The sequence below is a fragment of the Muscardinus avellanarius genome (genome assembly GCF_963383645.1).
Source record: "Muscardinus avellanarius genome assembly, chromosome: 14".
NCBI lineage: Eukaryota > Metazoa > Chordata > Mammalia > Rodentia > Gliridae > Muscardinus > Muscardinus avellanarius.
This window is the reverse complement of record NC_137800.1, coordinates 63114728-63136611: the sequence shown is the minus strand read 5'-3', so window position 1 is coordinate 63136611 and position 21884 is coordinate 63114728. Positions and strand designations below refer to the sequence as shown.

Below are 21884 nucleotides of genomic sequence, written 5' to 3'. Positions count from 1 at the left end.
CCTACTGTCCCCACCTCACTGCAGCCCCAAGTGTGATGAGAAGCAAAGCTGCCGGAAGTCACCTCTGCTTCCTACCTCCTGGCGGGCACCCTGAGATGGCCCAGGAGGTTTGGAAGAGCACAAGAAGAGCGCCAGTTCAGCAAAGCGGGCCAGGAGACAGGGGCGAGGAGAAGCAGGGAGCACAAATTGGCCCAAGGAGCGTCTCTCACCTCTGGATTTAGTGAGTTATTCTCTGATGATTTTGTGGATAACAAGATGTGGGTGAAGCCATCTTGCTTCCTGACGACAATATCTCTGTATCTGTAGGCACTCTCTGTTTGCCTCACACTGAAACGCAACCGCTTGTCAAAAGGCTGGTCTCTTCTGTCGTCAATAAATTTCCTTTTCCCGGCTGTCACTCCCGTAACAGATGTCTGTATGTTGGTTGTTCCATTGGCGGTTAGCGCATCCATGAACGGAGATGTACCTGCCAAGAGTTTGAAATCACAGTGGTCTGTGATGTCCTATGACCAATTCACTCCCCAGGGTCACCTCCAAATCAGATAAAAATGCTCATTGTAAACCCAGGACTTCTTGTATGAATGCAAGAAAGTTAAAATTTAGAACCTTTAGAGAGTCTGCTGATAAAGGTATTTGCTCTCCTGTAGTATCTGACAAGAAAATCACACACTGGCTTTTCTGGCTTAAAAAAAAAAAAAAAGATGGAGAGGGATTGACTGAAAGAAAGCTACAAAATTTGAGACTTTTGAAGACTGGAAATTAAGGAGAATGGGCCTCATGGGAGGGTATCTATCTACCTTAGGCTTGAGAAGTTGAATGGGAAAAGGAAACAGATTCAAGAAAATACTACGAGTTAAGCTACCTGGCAAAAGTTCCTTTTTCTGAACACAAGAGGGACCTGCACAGAAATCATGGGTGCAGCTGTCTGTCTTTGCAGGTACGTGGAGCAGCATGGTGGCCGCCACTTCAGACTGCCACATTCTGGGGACACTGCAGGTAACTAGTTCTTCAATATGCTGCCCAGAGAGGTGATTAATGAAAGGCCTGTCTGCCAGTCCCAGTCCTACTTTTTCTGTCAGCCTGTATAGCTGAAGTCAGCTTTCCTCTCCCACCAAAGAAGTGTTCCACCAACGTCCCTCCTGTCACTGCACCTCCATGCCAACATGGAGCTGTTTTCAACCAGCCTTAAGTTAGGGTTTCCTGAACTGAACATTTTCATTTTCTTTTCCAGTGCCGGGGATGGAATCCAGGGTCTCATGTATTTCGGGTAAGTGGTCTACCACTGGGCTACACTCCTTGCCCCCACATTCTAAATCATAATAAAGTCAAGGGTTTCATTTAATAGTTGGCTAGAATTATTGAGATATATCAGAGAGTATTAAGACAAATAATTACTCTACTATCTATATGAACTGTCTAAATAATGTCTAAATAATTCATGGTAATGAATGTATAGCCTCTGGGTATGGAAAAAAGAAATTATGAAAACCATATCAGACTTTACTAATAAAATTAGTAATGGCAGAAGCTTTCTGATGGAAAAATCCTGAGAATGAAGAATCAGAAATATTTCTTCCAAAGTGAAAGAAAATGCGCCATCGCCAGCAGAAAAGACTCATAAATGGACTTTTAGAGATGCCAAATAATCTTCCTGGACAAACAACTCAACATTTCAACTTTGGAATAAAAAATTAAATCTTTTGAATTTTTTTTTTTTTTTGTGGTACTGAGGGTGGAACCCAGGGGCTTTTCTACCCCTGGGCTACACTCCCAGACCTATTTTATACTTTATTTGGCAACAGGGTCTCATTAAGTTGCTGAGAGCCTCACTAAGTAGCTGAGGCTGGCTTCGAACCTGTGCGATCCGCCTGTCTCAGCCTCCCAAGCGCGGGGCATTTCAACTTTGGAATAAAAAATTAAATCTTTTGAATTTTTTTTTTTTTTTGTGGTACTGAGGGTGGAACCCAGGGGCTTTTCTACCCCTCGGCTACACTCCCAGACCTATTTTATACTTTATTTGGCAACAGGGTCTCATTAAGTTGCTGAGAGCCTCACTAAGTAGCTGAGGCTGGCTTCGAACCTGTGCGATCCGCCTGTCTCAGCCTCCCAAGCGCGGGGCATTTCAACTTTGGAATAAAAAATTAAATCTTTTGAATTTTTTTTTTTTTTTTGTGGTACTGAGGGTGGAACCCAGGGGCTTTTCTACCCCTCGGCTACACTCCCAGACCTATTTTATACTTTATTTGGCAACAGGGTCTCATTAAGTTGCTGAGAGCCTCACTAAGTAGCTGAGGCTGGCTTCGAACCTGTGCGATCCGCCTGTCTCAGCCTCCCAAGCGCGGGGATTACAAGCGTGCGCCACCACGCCCGGCTTCCTTTGAAAAATTTAAGGAGGTTAGAAAAGTATGTTTTAAGAATCTAAAATATATAAAAAAAATATGTAGTGGAAAGGACCATCTTGCTTCCTCTATTTGCCCAGCACCACAACCTCTAGTCAGCCTCTGGGGCTGGGTTTTCATGTGTCTTTCCAGAGTGTCTGTATCTACAGACAAAAAAAATGGCATCCAGCATTTGGGAGGCAGAGACAGGAGGACCACAGGTTGGAGGCCAGTCGCAGCAACTCAGTGAAATCTTCTTTCAAAAAAAAAAAAAAAGAAAGAAAGAAAAGGAGGGGTGGGGAGAGGAGTTGGAGAGAGAATGTCCCTGAGCTCAATTCCCAGAACTTAAGAAACTCAAACAACAGAACAAAACAAAACCTACTCTCCTCCTTTTAAAATATACAAAGGACGCCGGGTGTGGTGGCGCACGCTTGTAATCCCCGGGCTTGGGAGGCGGAGACAGGAGGATCGCGCAGGTTCGAAGCCAGCCGTGCTGGCATAAGAGACCCTGTTTCAAAAATATAAAATAGGTCTGGGAGTGTAGCCCGGAGGAAGGAAGGCTTCCAGGAACCCCAGTACCACCAAAAAAAAAAAAAAAAAAAAAAAAAAAAAAATATATATATATATATATATATATACATACAAAGGGTAGTATCCTAGAAGTGTTTTGTTATACACATTGCTACATCTTGCTTTTATCCATCTGACAGTGTACTGGAACCTGTCAGGGCCATGGAGCCCACTGTACAGATAACTATACTTCATTTGACCAATCTGCGTTGGGCTAGCACTCACCGTCAGTGATTTTAATATTATAAACGATGCTGCAGTGCATAGCCTTGGCCTATGTCATTCCTGCACTGGCAATCTATACAGCAAGTTCCTACTCCTGGTGTGTGTGTGTGTGTGTGTGTGTGTGTGGTACTGGGGATGGAACCCTTCTACCTCTGGGCTACCAGACCTATTTTATATTTTATTTGGAAACAGGGTCTCTTAAGCCAGCAAGGCTGGCTTCAAACCGGTGAGATCCTCCTGTCTCAGCCTCCCAAGCGCGGGGATTACAAGTGTGCACCACCACGCTTGGCCTACTCCTGGTTTTTTGACCTAAAATGCTAACTGAAAGGAGTTAGGAAGGGATTTTTTCTTTCTTTCTTTTTTTTGGAGGGGATGGGGATGGGGATTGAACCTAGGGGCATTCTACCTCCAAGTTACACCCCAAGCCTATTTATTTATTTATTATTTATTTATTTATTTGGTACTGGGGATGGAATCCAGGGACTTTCTACCTCTGGGCTACACTCCTAGACCTATTTTAAATTTTATTTGGAAACAGGGTCTAAGTTGCCGAGAGCCTAAGCAGCAGAGGCTGGCTTTGGACCTGTGTGATCCTTCTGTCTCAGCCTCCCAAAAGTGGGGATTACAAGTGTGGGCCACCACGCCCGGCTTATTTTTTGTTTTAAAAGTCTCATAGGTGGCTGTGAGTCTCCCTAAGTAGCTGAGGCTGGCCACAGACCTGCGATCCTCATGTCTCAGCCTCCCAAGTACTGGGAACACAGGTGTACGCCACTGTGCCTGGCTTTTCTTTCCTTAACAACTCCATCTCTTCTTCTACCACATCCTCGCCTAGCTATGATTAAGAACCCGACGGCTCCTGACTGCTTGTCAGCACGGTTGCCCGTTCTCCCCATTGCGGCCTCACCTGATCTACACTAACTGTCTCTTCTTCCTCTGTCCACTCCTCAACCGGCTCCGAGAATGCGTGAGCCGACCGGGCCCCACAGAGCCTCAGTGCGTAGGGCAGGGGCAGCCAGAGGGGAGTCTGAGGGAGCACGGGGTGGGGGCACACGGTAAGGCTTCAGTGGAAGATGCTACAAAGTGCAGAGGTGGGGCCTGGGATGTCAGGGCTGGATATGGAGGTGATGGCGGTGCTGGGAAGAGCAAGCGTGAGCCTGCTGCGAGCCAGCTGGGTAGGCTACCACAGGCTCCCTGAAGTGAAGAGGTGCCTGCTGTGGCAATGGAACACGTCCAGAGGGCACCTGCTGCAGAGAAGTGGGGAATGGAGACAAGGTCGAGGGAGGGAGGTTTACAGGCCAATAATAAAAACAGCCAAGTTTTTAACCATCTGACAGTGTACTGGAACCTGTCAGGGCTATGGAGCCCACTGTACAGATAACTATACTTCATTTGACCAATCTGCATTGGGCTAGCACTAGGGGGGCACTAGGTGCAGAAGCCTGACTATAGGATACAATAAAACATGGGCACAAACCCATTGATGTTCAAGCCAAGAATTTTAGCCAGGCACAATGGTGCATGTCTTAATTCTAGTGCTTGGGAGGTGGAGACAGGAGGATGAAGGTTCAAGGGCAGCCTCAGCAATTAGCAAAACAAAACAAAAAATTAGGCCTTGCTTCAAAACAAAAAGGGCTGGGGGTGTAGCTTGGAGGTAGAAAACCCCTGGGTTCATCCTACAGTGTAAAATAAAAGCAGGAAAAACCCCATCACAACACAGTTGTTGAAAGGACAGACACTTAGGTGATGCTGACAAGAGAAATCTTCCTGCCTAAAAACAAAACAAAACAAAACAAGAACAAAAAAACAACTCATTCCTAAAAAAAAAAAAAAAAAAGCTCATGCCAGAACACTTCTATGCAGAGGCGTGCAGGCAGGTACAGAGCCTGGTGACAGAGCGATGGGGCCAGGGCCCTGTGGACGCGCTCTTTCTTGTAGATAAGCCCCGTCAGTGTGCTAGGTCTCTCAGGGTCACTTGAGTGAATTTTTAGTTGATGCTATTTCAAAGCACAAAACAAACAAACCAACAAAACAGGAAGTCATGGCGACATGGGGTAGGGGCTGTTGCCAAGGTTTCAATGCATACCCCACCGCTCATTCACACCAGTACCCTTCCCTCCAAGGGATGGTATTAAGTGGGGACATTGGGAGGTGATTAGCATCCTTACAAGAGGCTTGAAGAGCCTGCAGGGTCCCTTCTACCACATGAGGACTTTAGCTAGAGTCAGCATTTAGGATCGGGAAGCCTGCACTAGGTACCAAATCTGCCATTCCCTTGAGCTTCCTAGCCCCCAAATTGTGAGAAAGAAACTGTTATTGTTTATAAGCCATCCAGTCTATGGTATTTTGTCATAGTACCTGCTGAGTGCTGGGTAGTTGCCTCCCACCAGAACACCGCTGCCTGGCTTTTTAGTCAGCCTCTGCCAACCCTGAAGGGTTCTTCCTTTTCATAGCATCTTTCCCTATTATTTATTTATTTATTTATTTATTTATTTATTTATTTATTGTGGTACTAGGAATGAAACCCAGGGACCTTCTACCTACAGGCTAAGTTGCCGAGAGCCTTACTAAGTAGCTGAGGCTGGCTTTGAACTCATACAATCCTCTTGTCTCAGCCTCCCAAGTACTGAGATTACAAGTGTGAGCTGCCATGCCTGGCTTTTTCCTATCATTTAAGTTTATTTCTGCCAGCTGTGGTGGCCCATGCCTATAATCCTGGGACTTGGGAGACTCAGACAAGCTAATTGTAGGTATGAAGACAGCCTCAGCAACTTAGCAAGATCCAGCAACTTAGTGAGACCTTGTTTCAAAAGCAAAATGAAATAGGGCTGGGGGTGTAACTTGGAGGTGGAATGCCCCTGGATACAACCCCGGGTATCACAAAAAGTTGATTCTGCCCCTGCTGATTTTGGCCTCTGATCTTACTAAGTGCCCCAACCACTGGCCCACCAACAGAACTCCTGGGTCCTTGTTATCCACCTGTGAAGTGCCCGTGACATGTAACCCTGGCTATTAGGTGGAGAACTGCATGGCCTGGGCAAGTGTTTGAATCACAAATGCCAGCAGAGCTAAGCTTTGACCATGTATGTCCCTCTGCTTCTAGCTCCAGACCATCAAACCACAGCTTGCATGCCACTCATGTTTGTGCCATCTGAGGATCTGTGTACCTGCTCCCCCACTCCACAATACCCTCGGTTCCAAGATTCAAATGGCCAGGTTCCTTTGTTCATCTGGATGGCGGCTCAGAGTTAGCTCCTCAGAAAAACCTTCCTGGACCTCCCGTCCAACGCCAGCCCCTCCCCATCACCACTTCACACGGCCTCATTTTTCTTCACAGCATCCCGATAGTTTTATTTGTAATCATTACTATCACTGTGCTCCATGAAGCCATATGAGAGCAAGGTCCCTAGTCATCTCACTTACTGATGTCTCCCTAGTATTCACAACACTCCATAAACAGTTACTGAACAAAAACCGCGGTCTCTTCAAGTCTAGACCCCTTGATTTAGAGGTAAGAACTTAAGTGAGCCACTAGATAGCACATCACTCAGCTAATCACCTCAATCCAATCTAGGGACAGTCAGCTCTAGACTTGATAGCACAATCAACTGCTAATGACTAAATAAAGACAAATGCTGAGATCCAGGATGAAATATCCCCCACAAATAATGTGTGTACAACTTCAATGTGTCTCACTGATTCAACAATCTGAACGAAAGCAGAGGAACCGTGCCTGAGTGCGGATAATGCCTTTCGACAAGGACTCAGAGACAACAAATGCTTCCCCAGTATCTATCAGCACAAAAGCCATGGAGGAACAAAATCTATTTGAAAATGTGTGTGTGTGTGTGTGTGTGTGTGTGTGTGTGTGTGTGTGTGGTTGTGGTTACTGGGGACTGAACCCAGAAACATTCTGCCTTGGAGCCACACTCTCAGCTCTTTTTCATTTTGAAATAGGTCCCTCGAGGCTGCTGAGGCCGTCCTTGAACCTGCGATGCCGTCTCAGCCTCCAAAGTATGGGAATCACAGGCATGCACTACCACGCCCAGCTAAGAAACTTATTTTAGTGTCTATTCTAATAATTGGTTTTCTTTTTAATGGGCTCAAGAACAAAAAGTTATCTATAAATGTGGATGGCTAATCTGTTCAATATTATGGCTTCTAAATGGTGTAAGTTTCTCTAAAAAATGACTTGTGGCATCTACTTCCAAGCTTAGGAAGAAACAGTGCTGGACTTCCTCATTGGCAATGATAGTCAGGAAGCAGACCAGGAAGCACACAAACATGTTTCCAGACACTGGACAACTGGAGGCAAGGGCTGTGCCTCCAGAGTTAAGGTGGCCAACCAGGCAGGTGAGCCTGATAACTACATACACAACTTCCATACCATAGGCAGTGGGAAACCCAGATCCAGTCTGGCAAAAAAAAAAAAAAAAAAAAAAAAAAAAAAAAAAAAAAAAGCAGAGCACGGATGACTTGAAGACGCAGGAGGATACATTTTGTTGGGCAGGGTAGAAGGTGCTATACACAGAAAACGTTCCAGAACTGCCTCGGAATCCCCTTGAGTCTCTGTATCCCAGTCTAGGAACACATAGGGAGAGACTCCGTAAGTCTGGGCAGAGAACAACTTTTGAGGAAAGCCAGTAACCCTGAGTAATTCCAGAATTCACACAGGGCTGCGAGTCCTCACCAGGCAGAGAGATAACTCAATGTCCTACGTGGGCACTCCATGGAGGCCCTGGAACCGGCGCTACTGGTGGCAACACTAAGGTCTAGAATAAAAAGTACGTAATGTTGTACCAACAAGGCCTAAAAACAAGCCGAAAGGATCAGACTGATGCATACAAGTTATAATTTATTGTCATAAGAAATCCAATACATTTTAAAGAGCATTTAACAAAACTGTCAAGTCCTAATTTTCAGCAACCAACTAGAAATGGTAAGGCAAAGTAGGGGAATAGGATCAATGACCAAGGTTAAATCAGTTAATAGGAGAGTCTGAAAAATGAGAAGTGATGGCTAAAAGATTTTCTAAATCTGATGGAAACCAGAGGCCAATAGATTCAAGCAGCTTAACAAAAGATAAATATACACATACACACGAACACACCAACTAAGGAACTTTGAAATCTGTTGAAAATCTGCATACTTATCTTTATAGTGTATATAATCGAAGACAATGGAATGGCATCTTTTTAAAAAAGTGCATGAAGTGGGGAATAAAAGAGAGAATATGGGTTCTAGTACAGGGGGTACAGATGGGGAGTCAGTCTATCCACAGCTCCTCAAAGAGGACACACTGAACAAACCAACACTGGCTCATGGGGACCAGTCAATAACCGGGAATGAAAGAATAGGAAGTTATTTCTCGTTTTATTTTATTTTATTTAATAAAAACATAATACAATATGTTATTTCTGGATGAAAAAGAACTTAAATATTACAAAAGGATAGAAGAAAAGTTAAAAGTCAAGTACTTACAAACTGAAAACTTCAGGCGAAAGGCTACTATTTCACACATTAAGGAATTAACACAAATGGATTTAAATCCTAATAAAACAGAAGGAACACACACACACACACACACACACACACACACACACACACACGGCAAACTTGAATGATAGACTAAAAAAATACCAACATGTGAAAAATGATAATCACAAAAATGAAAATCATTTTTATTAAGAAAACTTAAAATATGGTAAATAAGAGGGCTGGTGAAGGACATTCAGATGTGAGCTGGTATATTTCTAGAAAGCTGTCTGCAAAGATGTAGCAGTCAATCTCTGCCTTTGCAATTCAACTTTTAGAAGTTTATTCTTAGCCAGGCATGGTGGCACATGCCTGTAATCCTAGTCTTTGGAGGCTGAAACAGGATTGTAGATTTGAGGAGCCTCAGAAGGCACTGAGACTCATCAACCTAATGAGACCCTGTTTCAAATACAAACAAAAACAAAATAGAGCTGAAGGTGAAGCTTGGAGGTAGAAAATGCCTCTGAATTCAATCCCCAGTTAACACACAAAAAAGTTTAAATTATAAAACTATATGAAAACTTTGTCATGCACCAAATATAGTACAAATATATTTATATTCAAATACCTTTATTTTTGGAATGGAAAAGTTATAAAGGGCTGTGGATTAAGTGTCTGATACTTAGTGCTGTGTAGGCTAAGTATATTCAGTGCGTTTTTGACTTAAGGTATTTTTAACTTATAATGGGTTTACTATTTATTACTGGGACAGAACCCCATTTTAAGCAGAGGACATCTGCATAAGAAATCTTTTCTGTCTTCTCTTTTTTTGGTACTGGGGGTTGAACCCACAGTACCAGGCATGCATGGCATGTACTTTTACCAATGAGCTACACCCCAGTCCAAGAAATTTTATCAAGAATGAGCCTGTCTAAAATCTGCTACACAAACACACGTCCCCTGCCCCGTCCATCCCAAAGCTTGGCACTGAGTGCGCAGGGCCCTTGCACCCAACCATGCACTCCACCATCAGGCACAGCTGCTTCCAGACACGGACCCGGCACAGCGAATGAGAGGGAGGAAACCGGCACAGTGACATTCCAGCACAGGGACATTCTGCCAGGCCACAAGAAACTGCCAGTCATTCAAAATACAAATGCCCGAGCTGTCTTCTTCCTGTCCCAGCTGCTGTAGCCACTGGTCTCCATGGTGGGTGCAGACTCAAAGGTCTCCCTCTGGTCACTTCATCTACCCTGGAGCCAGCTGGGTCAGCTGTGTTAGCTATGTTCTCACACACCCCTCCTTCACACAGCAGTGTCTTTCAAGCTCTGGGACACAAATACAATTTCATGGCTCCCATCAATATATATTCCAAACAGAATAGACTATGAGAAAGTAGGGATCATAGCATGCCTGGGCATTGGCACTGATGTGTCTCTTGCAGTGGGTCACACCGGACATGTCTGCTTCAGTGCCACCAACACCTCTGGGTGCCGAGTTCATCTGAGAAGCTCTGCTGCACTCCCTGCCAGCCTGGCCCTGGCTCATCTGCCTGAGTGGAGGCCCTTCTCTATCAGGATCTGGCAGAGCACCGCACACTTGGGATACATCTGGTAGTCAAATAAACTTGCAACCCAAGCTCTCACCAACATGATCTCATGCACATGCTTTCTGCACAGCATCACCACGGTCCCTCCCTGGCTCACTGCAGTTCCGGGGCCAGGCAGCACAGAGGGAGAGCAGGACATCAGGCCACTACCAAGCGAGGGGCCGCAAGCCTCTGAGGGCCTCACCTGGCAAGGGGAGGGGACCAATGCATCCTCGGTTGGACTGCCTACCACACCCATGCTGACGTCCAATCTGTCTACCCCTTGCTTTGCCTTGCCTCTGCGGAGTTCTGACTTGCTGATTTCCACAGCAATCTTGGTACCTCTGGACTGCTCTCATCGACTATATGGCATCCCTGGCATCTAGCCATTTAATGCACACTGCCACTGGTCTACCCCATGGCCATGACTTTCCTCAAACTTTTTAGTCCAGTATGTTCCCAAAAAACCAAGAACCGAAATATACAAAATACTAAACTAAACACAGACAAACAGGTTCTGATGTCATCTTGTGACATAGTCAGGCGCTGCATTCCAGGTTCCAGCTGAGCACTTAACACCAGCTCTCCAATGGGAACTGGGCTATGCTGAGCAGGGCAAGCCACCCCGGAACTCTGCATTGCACTGCCTCTGGTATGACGTGGGAACTACTCACTCTCTAAAGAGCAAAGAGAATGGAGGATGTACAAGCCTCTAAGCACTTCTCGAAACTGAATAACTCAGGGATGTCAGAAATAGATGTAAGGCAAACACATGGAAAATTGTGAACTGAAGATGTTAAAAACCCTGAGAGCACATAGGCTTAAGAAGCACTTTAGAAATCACCAGAAAGAACACAAGCTGTGGCTCTTTCAATTAAAATGATACACTCTAATAGCTAACTTTTCAGAGAGGACCAATCTAAAAATATTAAGTATAAAAAGCATTAAGGAGACGTAAACAGAAAATGCTATTTTGAGACAAAAAGGGAGTACCAATTAATGAGACTATGCAAGTTTAAATCAACTCCAGAGAGTTATAATTTCTTAAACCTAAATAAGAGCAGCCTGATACGTAATAGTGTGGTATTTGATGTGTCAAGTACGACATGCTGCCATCTAGGGCAGGAGTTCTTACCCTGACTCACAACACAAGCGCTTGGAAAGCTTTGTTTAGAGTGTTTCTTGGACTACACCAGCACCACTTGAGGTTCCAAGGATGGGACACAGGTCCCTTTCCAAAATGACGCTGATGTACAGTGAGGACCACAGTACTGAACTGATGTTTGGTACCTTTCACCAGTAGAGCATACTTGAGATTTGAGACAGGATGTCCAAAGCAACCCAAATGAGAAATCAGGGCAGAAAACAAATGAAGAGTATCAGTAACATTTCTCCTAAAGCAAAGGAAGGATATAGTTCAATCACAAGCAAGTAAAAAGATATTCAACAGAGGCTGGGCCCACCGTGGTGGCGCACACTTGTAATCCCCGCCCCCGCGCTTGGGAGGCAGAGACAGGAGGATCGCGCAGGTTTGAAGCCAGCCATGCTGGCGTAAAGACCCTGTTTCAAAAATATAAAATAGGTCTGGGAGTGTAGCCCGGAGGTAGAAGGGCTTCCAGGAACCCCAGTACCACAAAAAAAAAAAAAAAAAAAAAAAAAAAAAAAGATATGCAACAGAATGAAGTGAAGAGGCAGACAGATTGCTCATGATCTAAGGAACCAGCAGGGGTTGTGAAGTTGGTTAGCATAGACTAACACTATTTTCATCTTCAAAAAGAAACAAGTTTGCGATTTCAGTGGTATATTCAATGCAGAAACAGTTCAGCAGTTGGTCCTTATATTGCCTGTACTTGTAACGTTTTCACAATTAATGTCCCTCAGGAAAGTAAAACTAGCCGGGTGTAGTGGTGCACACTTGTAATCCCAGAATTTGCGAGGCTGAGACAGGAGGATCGTGGTTTGTGGACAGCCTCAGCTACTTAGTGAGGCCCTTTGTAACTCAGTGAGACCCTGCTTCAAAATAAAGAATAAAAAATAGGGCTGGGATGTAGCCTGGAGGTAGAAAACCCTTGCGTTCCATCCCCAGTACCACGAAAAACAAAAAATAAAAAAGGAAAAGTATAACTATTCACACTGTGTTCAATCATCTTCCCTCAGAATGAACTACCCATTAACTCTCTAACTCCATTTACTATTCTTCACCAAATGGATGAGAGGACCCCAGTGACTGACTGATCTTGTGGTTCCTCAGAGTAACGTGGTCCTAGATACCTAGGACCACTAAAAGAGCGCCAGCCACTAATATTCACAGACTTGTTAACACTCCCTGGGCAGTAATAAATCCCCACTTTACAAGATGAAAATTTACCACCTGGCCCTGGGTTACTGAACCAAGCTCAGGTCATAATGAGGCCCACGAGGCTGCATCAAAGCTCGCCATCATGTTCAGCCACCTGCTGCAGATGCATGAAAGTGAACGATGAAAGGTTAAGTGACCTGACGAGAGGGCTTCAAGGTAAGGGACATTCTCAGGGAGTGCTGGAAGACCTGATGGAGCTGGTATTTTAACACTCACATGTATTCTGAATACAGTGTATGCACTAAGTATCTGCTGGATGCAACTGGTAAATACAAGAGTTGTACATCTGTAATCCCAGGGCCTCCAAGTCTGAGACAGGAAGATTGCAGGTTCAAAGCCAGCCTTGGCAGCTCACCAAGACCCTGTTTCCAAATAAATAATAAACATCCCTGTGTTCAATTCCCAGCACCCCCCACCCCACACACACACAAAAGAAAGAGAAGTAGCCAGATACGTCATAGATTTAGGGGAGTCTGAGGAAGGTTTATCAGGACAAAAAATAACGGAGGGAGGCCATCTTGTATGGGTTAAATAAGTAAATGTAATTATGCTGGAAGCAATGGAGAGGGCGTATGGGGATCAACAGCTCACCCACCTACCATGAACAACTAAAAACCGAGCCCTGGAAGAGAGAAATGTGAAAGCTCACCCGAGAGAGAAGGGATGTTGAGTCAGCTAAAAGCAACCAGCCAATCAAGGGTTGATGTAACTCCTAACACATCTCATAGCTATTACATTCTAACGGCTCCAAACTAGAACCCTCTTGTCATTTCTGACATCAACCTGGGTAGAAGGACCAAAGGGGCTGGGTTTTCACAAATGTGGAGAAAGTCACTGCTGGCCACCAGGCTCTGCACTTGATGGTGTAGTACTCTGTCACAAGTTTCTTTTCCCACATGGAAAGTTTGCAAGAAAATGCACTGGATGCATATGAACATGCTTCCTTCCTGTGCTTAAAGCACACCCATTTCCAATTCTTACACTTCTATCTACACATCCTAAAGCTGTGGTCCATGTTATTTACTAGCAGGGACTACAAAGGGAACACCTTGTGCTAGTATGATTATTTAAAATAAAGCCCCCACACACACACACAATTTAAGAACTGCCAAATGGAATGAATAAGCTGCCTTTGACATTCATTCTCACCCAGTCCTGCTTCTGTCCCCTGCACTGCACAGTGCTGGGAGCATCCGCTGAGCCTTGGCAGGCTCCTTTCCTGCACACCTGGACCTGGCAGCAGTGCCCACTTTGACTGGGCACATCTGTGGGCTCTGTCTCTGGGTGATGAGTCTATTGGGGTGTAGACAAATATCTCAAAAGTGCTGAATCAAGTATTAACAAACAGCATCTGGAGTTATTTTTAACTGTAGCACGATACACATCATATAAAATTTACTATTTTCAAGTGTACAGTTGAGTGTCATTCAGTACATTTGCAATGTTGTGCAACCATCACCACTATCTCAAGGATTTTTTTCACCTTCAAACTAAAACTGTCTCCATTAAACACTAACTCCATCTTCCCCACCTCCCTCCCACCCCTAGAACCCACTAACTCTAGGTATTTCACATAAGGTGAATCATACACATGTCCTCTTGTGGACAAGAGGCTTATTTCACTTAACATAAGGTCCTCCATTTGTGTTGTAGCATGTAAAGAATTTCCTTCTTTTTAAGGGTAATATTCTACTGTATGGTTAGACCGTGTGTGTGTGGGGGGGGGGTACTGGGGATTGAACCCAGGGACATTCTACCTCTAAGCTACACCCCCAGCCCTATTTTTTATTCTTTATTTCAAAACAGGATCTCACTAAGTTGCAGAGGGCCTAAGTAGCTGAGGCTGGCTGCGAACCTGTAATCCTCCTGTCTCAGTCTCCCAAGTACTGGGATTACAAGCGTGCACCACTACACCCAGCTCATATTTTGTTAATCTACTCTTCATCAGATGGACTCATGAGTTGATTTTACCTTTTGGCTACTGTAACTCATGCCGCTAACACTGGTATAAAAATACCTCATCTAGACTCTGCTTTCCATTCTTTGGGTACATCCCTACAAGTGGAACTGTTCTATCATAAGGTAATTCTATGTTTAATTTTTTGAAGTTATAGTGAACATTTTCCTAAATTACACCAGAATGTGTTTAATGACCAACTATAATCAAGCTCTTGGGAAAGATTTAAATGACAGATTGTGATTATTTCTACTTCCTTGTTAAATTTCTCATATCAGTATTCCTGGGATGGGCAAGCAGAGAAAACCAGGTTGTTCAATCTTTTAAATGTTGAAGAGGGGTTACTATAATTAAAGACAAAAGGTAGAAGAATCTATAGCTAATTTTGAGGATATCTTAGTCTAGAGACGAGATCTTATAAAAAATTACTTGTTACTATTTTTTGTGGCTGGCAATTGCTATCTCAGCCAGTACTGGGATTTTCATGTAAAGAAGGGCAGCAGGATCCCCGCTTTATCAAGCCTGTGACTTGGTTATGAGCGAGACCCTTTCTTTTAAACACAAGAATTTACTGAATGACTTTCTGATAGTAAAGAAAGAAAAAGAACTTGAAGGTTTCTGTTTTGCCAGAATAAAATGTTCCAAGAGGCAATATCACCACGAACTACACAAATTTTGGGTACAACTAGAGAGAACCATGTCCTTGACCATGTTTTAGGTTTTGTGTGTAAAGGTCAGTACTTTTTAGATTATCATAGGGACAAGAACCCTCTGTCAGTTTTAATTTTCATTCTGAGTTGTGCTGAGCTCCTCAGAGAACATTAATCCCTAAGGGGATTTGCATTCCTAAATCTAGAAAAGTAATGGAGTCATTAGTAGCCCCAAGGAAACCTAAATGTTCATCTTTAAGACATGTTCTTCAAAACATATAACCAATAAAGTGGTTACAAAGCCCTCAGCTATAACCAACATTTTACCATCAAAGTTAAGAACAATAAAAAATCTATAATCCTTAGAACTGTATTCCTTGAAAAACTTAATGAAGAACTTTATTCAAGCATTTTCAGTCTTTAATTAAATATACAAATTTAAGCTATTGGGTTAGTTTTACTTTTGACAAACTGTAACAAAAATTACTAAGCAATATAAACCCTACCATTCTAATCCTATCAGCATAGGTTCCTAAAGTAGATTCAGCAAAAAAAGGTGACATTTTAAATTTAGCTCATTTTATTTCTTCAATAGCTTTGCAAATAGGGTGAATACTGGAGAGAAAAAGAACCTGCAACAATCTGTATGTTACAATGTCACCTTAAAATACAAAAAAAAAAAAAAAAAAAAAAAAAGAGCAGGAAACCATTTGCCTTTCCCTGTTGCATTCATTTTATCTGGGTTCTCCAATATTGCCATGATGACTCTGAGGACACTTTTCTGTATTCACATATATTTTAGACTCTGAAGGGCAGAAGAGACCATTAAGGCTAAAAAGGCCGAGACTACCGAAAAGCACATTAAGTCCCAACGAGATGAAACTAGAGGTGAGATCACAGAAAAATGTCCTTAGTTCCTAAAAGCTGGCTTTGAGGTTTCTAGAAAGGCAGAGCAAGGAGAGCAATTCCTTTATTAAAAATAAAGGTTTTAAGGTAATATAAACCCGTGACTTAAGATAACCTGGTACTTCTAAGATTTGAGAGAAACTTCTCCCTGAGATTCCTATTTTTTTAAAAAAATTCAACACATACCCTTAGCTACCCCAAAACCAGAAGGAAAAATTACTACAAAAACAAAGGACTTGGCAAGTTACACTCAACACAATCCCCAAAGTACATTAACCAAGCATTTCTTAGCATTTCCCATATATACAGAGAAATTTTCTTCCCCAAGTAAGAAAAAAATCTTATTTGGAAGTCCCAAAACAAAATCCAAGCAGAGGTGCTCCATGGCTCCTTGCCAGTCTCGAGGATCAGCCCTGGGAGGCACGACCTGAGCTGCGCAAGTGGCCAAATCTCCATTCAGAGGGTCTGCCCTGCGAGGAGTAACCTCCTTGGATTTAGGAAGCCACACACACACACTTAAAATGCGTGATTTTATTTTAGTAAGAAACAGGCTATGAGGGGTGGAGAGATGCCTCTCCTCTCAGATCTCAGCTGTTTGCCTGGAACCAACTGCCCTGGTCAAGATAAAGGGTCAAAATCACTAGAGGGAAGGCAGGCTGGGGGACAAAGCTGCCTACTGTCACCTGCTAGGCATTCTTCTCCTGGCCTTTCAGTTAATTTCCATTAGTTGTCAGACCATGGAACAATGTCTTTGTTTAATCCACAATGAACCTTTCAAGAACTGTTTGTAGTACCTGTGACATTTACTCAGCCATTTTGGGGGTGGTGGGGATACTGAGGATTGAATCCAGAGGCGTTCTATCTTTGAGCTACACTCCAGCCTTATTTTTTTATTTTTGAACTAGAGTCTTGCTAGGTTGTTGAGAGTTTTGCCAGGTTGCTGAGGCTGGCCTCCAACCTGTGATCCTTGTGTCTCAGCCAACTATTGGCATTACAGGTATCTGCCACCATACCACGCTTTACTCAGTCTTAAGTTTTTTTCAGTCAAGATTTCTTCACCTCAAGGCTACTTAAAAGAAATTTAATCATAGGAACATAGATTTTATATTAAAATAGCCTCAATATTTGAAAAAATCCGTTATGAATCACTATCCCTTAGAAAGGGGGATACAGAAGTGCTTATATGCAGCTTGTATCCAAGGATAGTCACTTACTCCAACCATGTTTGCAGCTTTATTTTCTCAACAGGATTTAAATTTCTACATGCTAAAAATGTGAAGCAATCAAGGCACCATTCTAATATTAAAAGAAAACACACTTTACCAAACTTCCAAAACAACAAGTGCCCTAAAGTCAGAGCCAAAGTCTATATATGCTTGCTGGAGCGCGGAGCAGAAAGATGACTGCAGTAACATGTTTTTGGAGAATGGTTGGAAAAATCAGAATATTCGACAAAATAACAAACCTTTGAGAAATCCAAATCAAGGGAATTATCTAAAGAAAAAAATCATAAATTTCTGTAAGATGTGATAAAAAAGATGTTTGTTGCTATGTCTGAACAGCAGGACATTTGCTATAATTAAAGAATATGGAGAATTTTCCTAATGTCACAGAGAGCTGTCTATGATCTGAAAAACCGGGCATGGTGCACAGACCCTCAAGATGTGGTTCTCACATATGGATGCCATGCAGAGCATTGTGTCAGGAAAGGACCCCAGCCAGATCTAGCTTCACAGGCGGGTCTGTGGCAGCCTCTCATCCATGTTCACCTACCAATTCACTTCCAGGTCTCCTAGCCATGAGCCTGGTCTACTCTCATCCTTTCCCCACATGCTGTGGACATTGTGGGATAGGAGATGGGCTTTTACTGCTATATCAAAGCATGTCTGAACTTGAACAAGAGCTCACCATCTATGCACGATCTTGTAGACCACAGAACAGATGGCGCCAGGTCACACCAGATCCAATGGATTCACCTAATGACACCTGTGGGCTCTGCACTAAGAAACCACGTCAGAACCTGCTCCAGTTGAAGACCAAGAGGGACAACAGCTCAGAATGAAGAAAGCCATCTGTGGCTAAGAAGCTGGTTAAAGAGCTGGGTAAACTACAAAATATAACTCTGAACTTGTGAGCAAGCTGAGGCTGCACAGCAGTCAGTCAGTCTGCAATCCATGGAAAGCAGTGGCATGTGGATTGAGTCTACTGTGGCAGAGTACAGGAGGAAGAAAGAGGAAGCAGGGGAAATTCTAAAGATGTACTCATAACAAGACGTTGGCAAGAGAGCAGCAGCCTACTGCTAGGGAAACACGCAGTGCATTTATCTTGAGCCTCAAACACATTGTGGACAATAGGGAATTTTCAGCTCCTGTACATTGTGTGTTACGTGGCAGTGTATGATTATAACTACATTAAATGTAATGAAGTGGACACTCCATTTAAGAGAGATTCACAAAAGGAACAAAAAACAAGATACAGGCCGGGCATGGTGGTGCATACTTTTAATCCCAGTACTTGGGAGGCTGAGACAGGAAGATCACAGGTTTACGGTCAATTTCAGCTACTCAGTAAGACCATGTTTCAAAAATAAAGAATAAAAAATACAACTGCGGGCATAGCTCAGAGGTAGAATGCCCCTGGGTTCAATCTCCAGTACTGCAAAAGAAAAAAAAAAAAAAAAAAAAAGGAAAAAAGGAAAAACATGCTACAATCCTATGAAAGACTCGCTTTAGATTCAAACACACTAATAGGCTTAGAAGAATGAAAAAAGATTGACTATGTAAATAGTAAAAGAGAGCTAGAATGGCCTTGCTAGTGTTGAGAGAGAAACTGTTACTACAGAAAATAAAAAGAAGTGGTGGTGGTGGCAGGGGTACAGCTTCAAGTTAGATCCCTTACCTAGTACGTATGAGGCCCTGGGTTCAATCTCCAGTACCACAATAAACATACAAATAAATAGATGGGGGAAGCACATTTTATAATAAAATAAGGTTATAATCAAGATGACATAACTATCACAAATCCATGAATAATGTAACAACAGAGCCCTAAAATAAAGCAAAACCAGATAGAATTAAAAGGAGAACTCAATTATAAAGATTTCAGTATCCCAGTTTCAGGAGGGATACTGCAAACAGTATGAATAGAATCCAATACAAGGTTAGCAGGTAAACAGAACATGATTGGTACTACAGACCAACTACACATAGAGTTATGTACCCTAAACACCAAAGTACACCTTCTCTAGTGCACATGGAAAAGTCTCCAGGATAGAGAATAAACTAGGCCATAAAACAAATCTAAGTTAAAAAGGCATAAAATCATATACAGTAGGATCTCTGGGCACAGGGGAATGAAATTAGCAATATGTAGCAAAAGGAAATTAAGGGAACACTGATATGTAAAGATTTCTAACCACCAGCCTATGCATCTGCCTTGAAGAACTAAATATAGAAGAATAAATTGAGCCCAAAGCCAGGTGTGTGGTGGCACATGCCTGTAATCATGGTACTTGGGAGGCTGAGAGAGAAGGACCACAGGATCGCAGGTTTGGAGGACTGCAGGTTTGAGGATTGCAACCTCAGCAGCTTAGCGAGGCCCTCTGCAACACGGTGAGACCCTATTTCAAAAATAAAAATAAAATAAAGCTGAAAATATAGTTCAGAAGTATAAAGGCTGTGGGTTAAATTTTAGTACCATTGGGAAAAAGAAAACAACGACATGATAAAGGTCAACAAAATTGACAAACGATTATCTAGTCTGATCAAGTGATAAATTTTAGCACACTAAAATCAGATCTGAAAGAGAGGACATTACTACAGACCTTACAGAAATAAAACGATTATAAGGGAATACTAGGAACAACAGTATGTCAACTAATTAAGATAACCTAGAGGAAATGGGCAAATTCCTAGAAAGATAAAACTACTAAAACTGATTCCAGAATTGAGATTTTGAGTAAACCCATAAGAACTAAAGAGAGTAAACTAGTAACACAAACAAAATTCTCACAAAGCAAAGGCCAGACTAGATGGCTTCACTGCTGAATTCTACCAATGTCTAAAGATGTAACAAACAAGAATTAGATGAGTAAACATTTCCACACTTATTTCCCAAAATCAGTATTACCTTGATATTAAAACTAGATAAAAGCCGGGCGTGATGATGCACACTTGTAATCCCAGCATTTGGGAGGCTGAGACCGGAGGATCGCGGTTCACAGGCAACCTCAGCTACTTAGTGAGGCCCTCCGCAACTTAGTAAGACCCTGTTTCAAAATGAAGAATAAAAAATAGGACAAGGGGTATAGCTCGAAGGTTGAATGCCCCTGGGTTCCATCCCAAGACCCGCAAAATAAATAAATAAATAAATAAATAAATAAATAAATAAAACCAGACAAAGAGAATACACAAAAAACTCACAGGCCAATATCCCTATGAACAGAGATCCATAAAATTCTCAATGAAATACTAGAGAATTAAACCCATTGGCATAGAAAAATGATTATACACCATGGCCAACTCAATGTGTCATTGGAATGCAAGGACAGCTCAATATACAGAAATAAATGTATTAAGCCATGTGAACAGAACCTAAAACTCAAATGATCATCTTTGTAGCTGCAGAAAAAGCATTTGATTACATCCTAAACCCTTCCATAATAAAAACACTCAACAAAGTGAAATAGAAACTCTACCTGATCAAGGACCTCTGCAAAAACCCCACAGCTGTGACAATATAGTCAGGTGCTGTATAATGACATTTAGATCAAGGACGACCGCATGTATAATGGCAGCCCTGTAAGATTATAATGGAGCTGAAAAATCCCATGGCTTAGTGTGTTGTAGTCATCATAAATTTGCGGTACAACACATGCCTCAGGTTTGTGGTGATGCTGGTATAAACAGACTTACTGTGCTGGGAGGGGTACAGATATACAGGTCACAGAATTATGTGCAGGGCATATACTTGATAATGATAATGAACAACTAAGTTACTGGTTTATGTCCTTACCATACTACACTTTTATTGTTATAGTCTTTCTACTTACAAAACAAGTGGGCTATAAAACAGTATGCTGTTATGCTGATAGCAGCTTCCTACTAGATCTCACACTTTACACATTGAGTAATGGACCCAGACCATCTAATTTTGTGTAAGAATACTCTAGGATGTTTATACAATGGCAAAATTGTCTGATGAGGACCAGTAAGTATCCCATTTGTTAATGTAATAGTAACACTACTCAGGGACAAACCATCCCGTTCAGTAGGTGATTGAGTATTTTGACATTCTGCTGTGTGTACCTGGCACACATGCCAAACTCAGCAGCAGAGAAAAGATCCTTGTAACAAACCATTTCCAGTCTCCTTCACTGCCATCGGCAATGACTGACTCCACTGCTATTTCTAACCCATTCTTTTTTTTGGGGGGGTGGTGGTGGTACTGGAGTTCCTGGAAACCCTCCTATAACACTCCCAGCCCTATTTTTTATATTTTTATTTGAAAACAGGGTCTCTTAAGCCAGCAAGGCTGACTTCAAACCAGCACAATCCTTCTGTCTCCGCCTCCCAAGTGCGGGGATTACAAGCGTGTGCCACCACGACCGGCCTCCATTCTTTTTTTTTTATCTTTACTTTTTGTGTGCTTTTATTGGTGCATTTCTCATCCATTCTTAAAAGTATCGTCCAGGTTCTTTAAGTTATATCCTTTATTGTATTTTAAATTTCCAAATGAATTTGATCTAAAAACTAAAAATATGCTAACTTCAAGAGAAAAA

General features: G+C 42.6%; 1 protein-coding gene across 1 annotated transcript in view; it reads right to left on the bottom strand.

Annotated features, from left to right (window-relative positions):
* Positions 1-21884, bottom strand: part of CDYL (chromodomain Y like) — a gene marked incomplete at both ends in the record, with an annotated part of 169499 nt that overhangs the window by 17750 nt on the left and 129865 nt on the right. The window contains one exon of the mRNA XM_080710079.1: positions 210-466. Coding sequence (XP_080566205.1) covers positions 210-466 — 257 coding nt within the window. The remainder of the gene's footprint in view (positions 1-209; positions 467-21884) is intronic.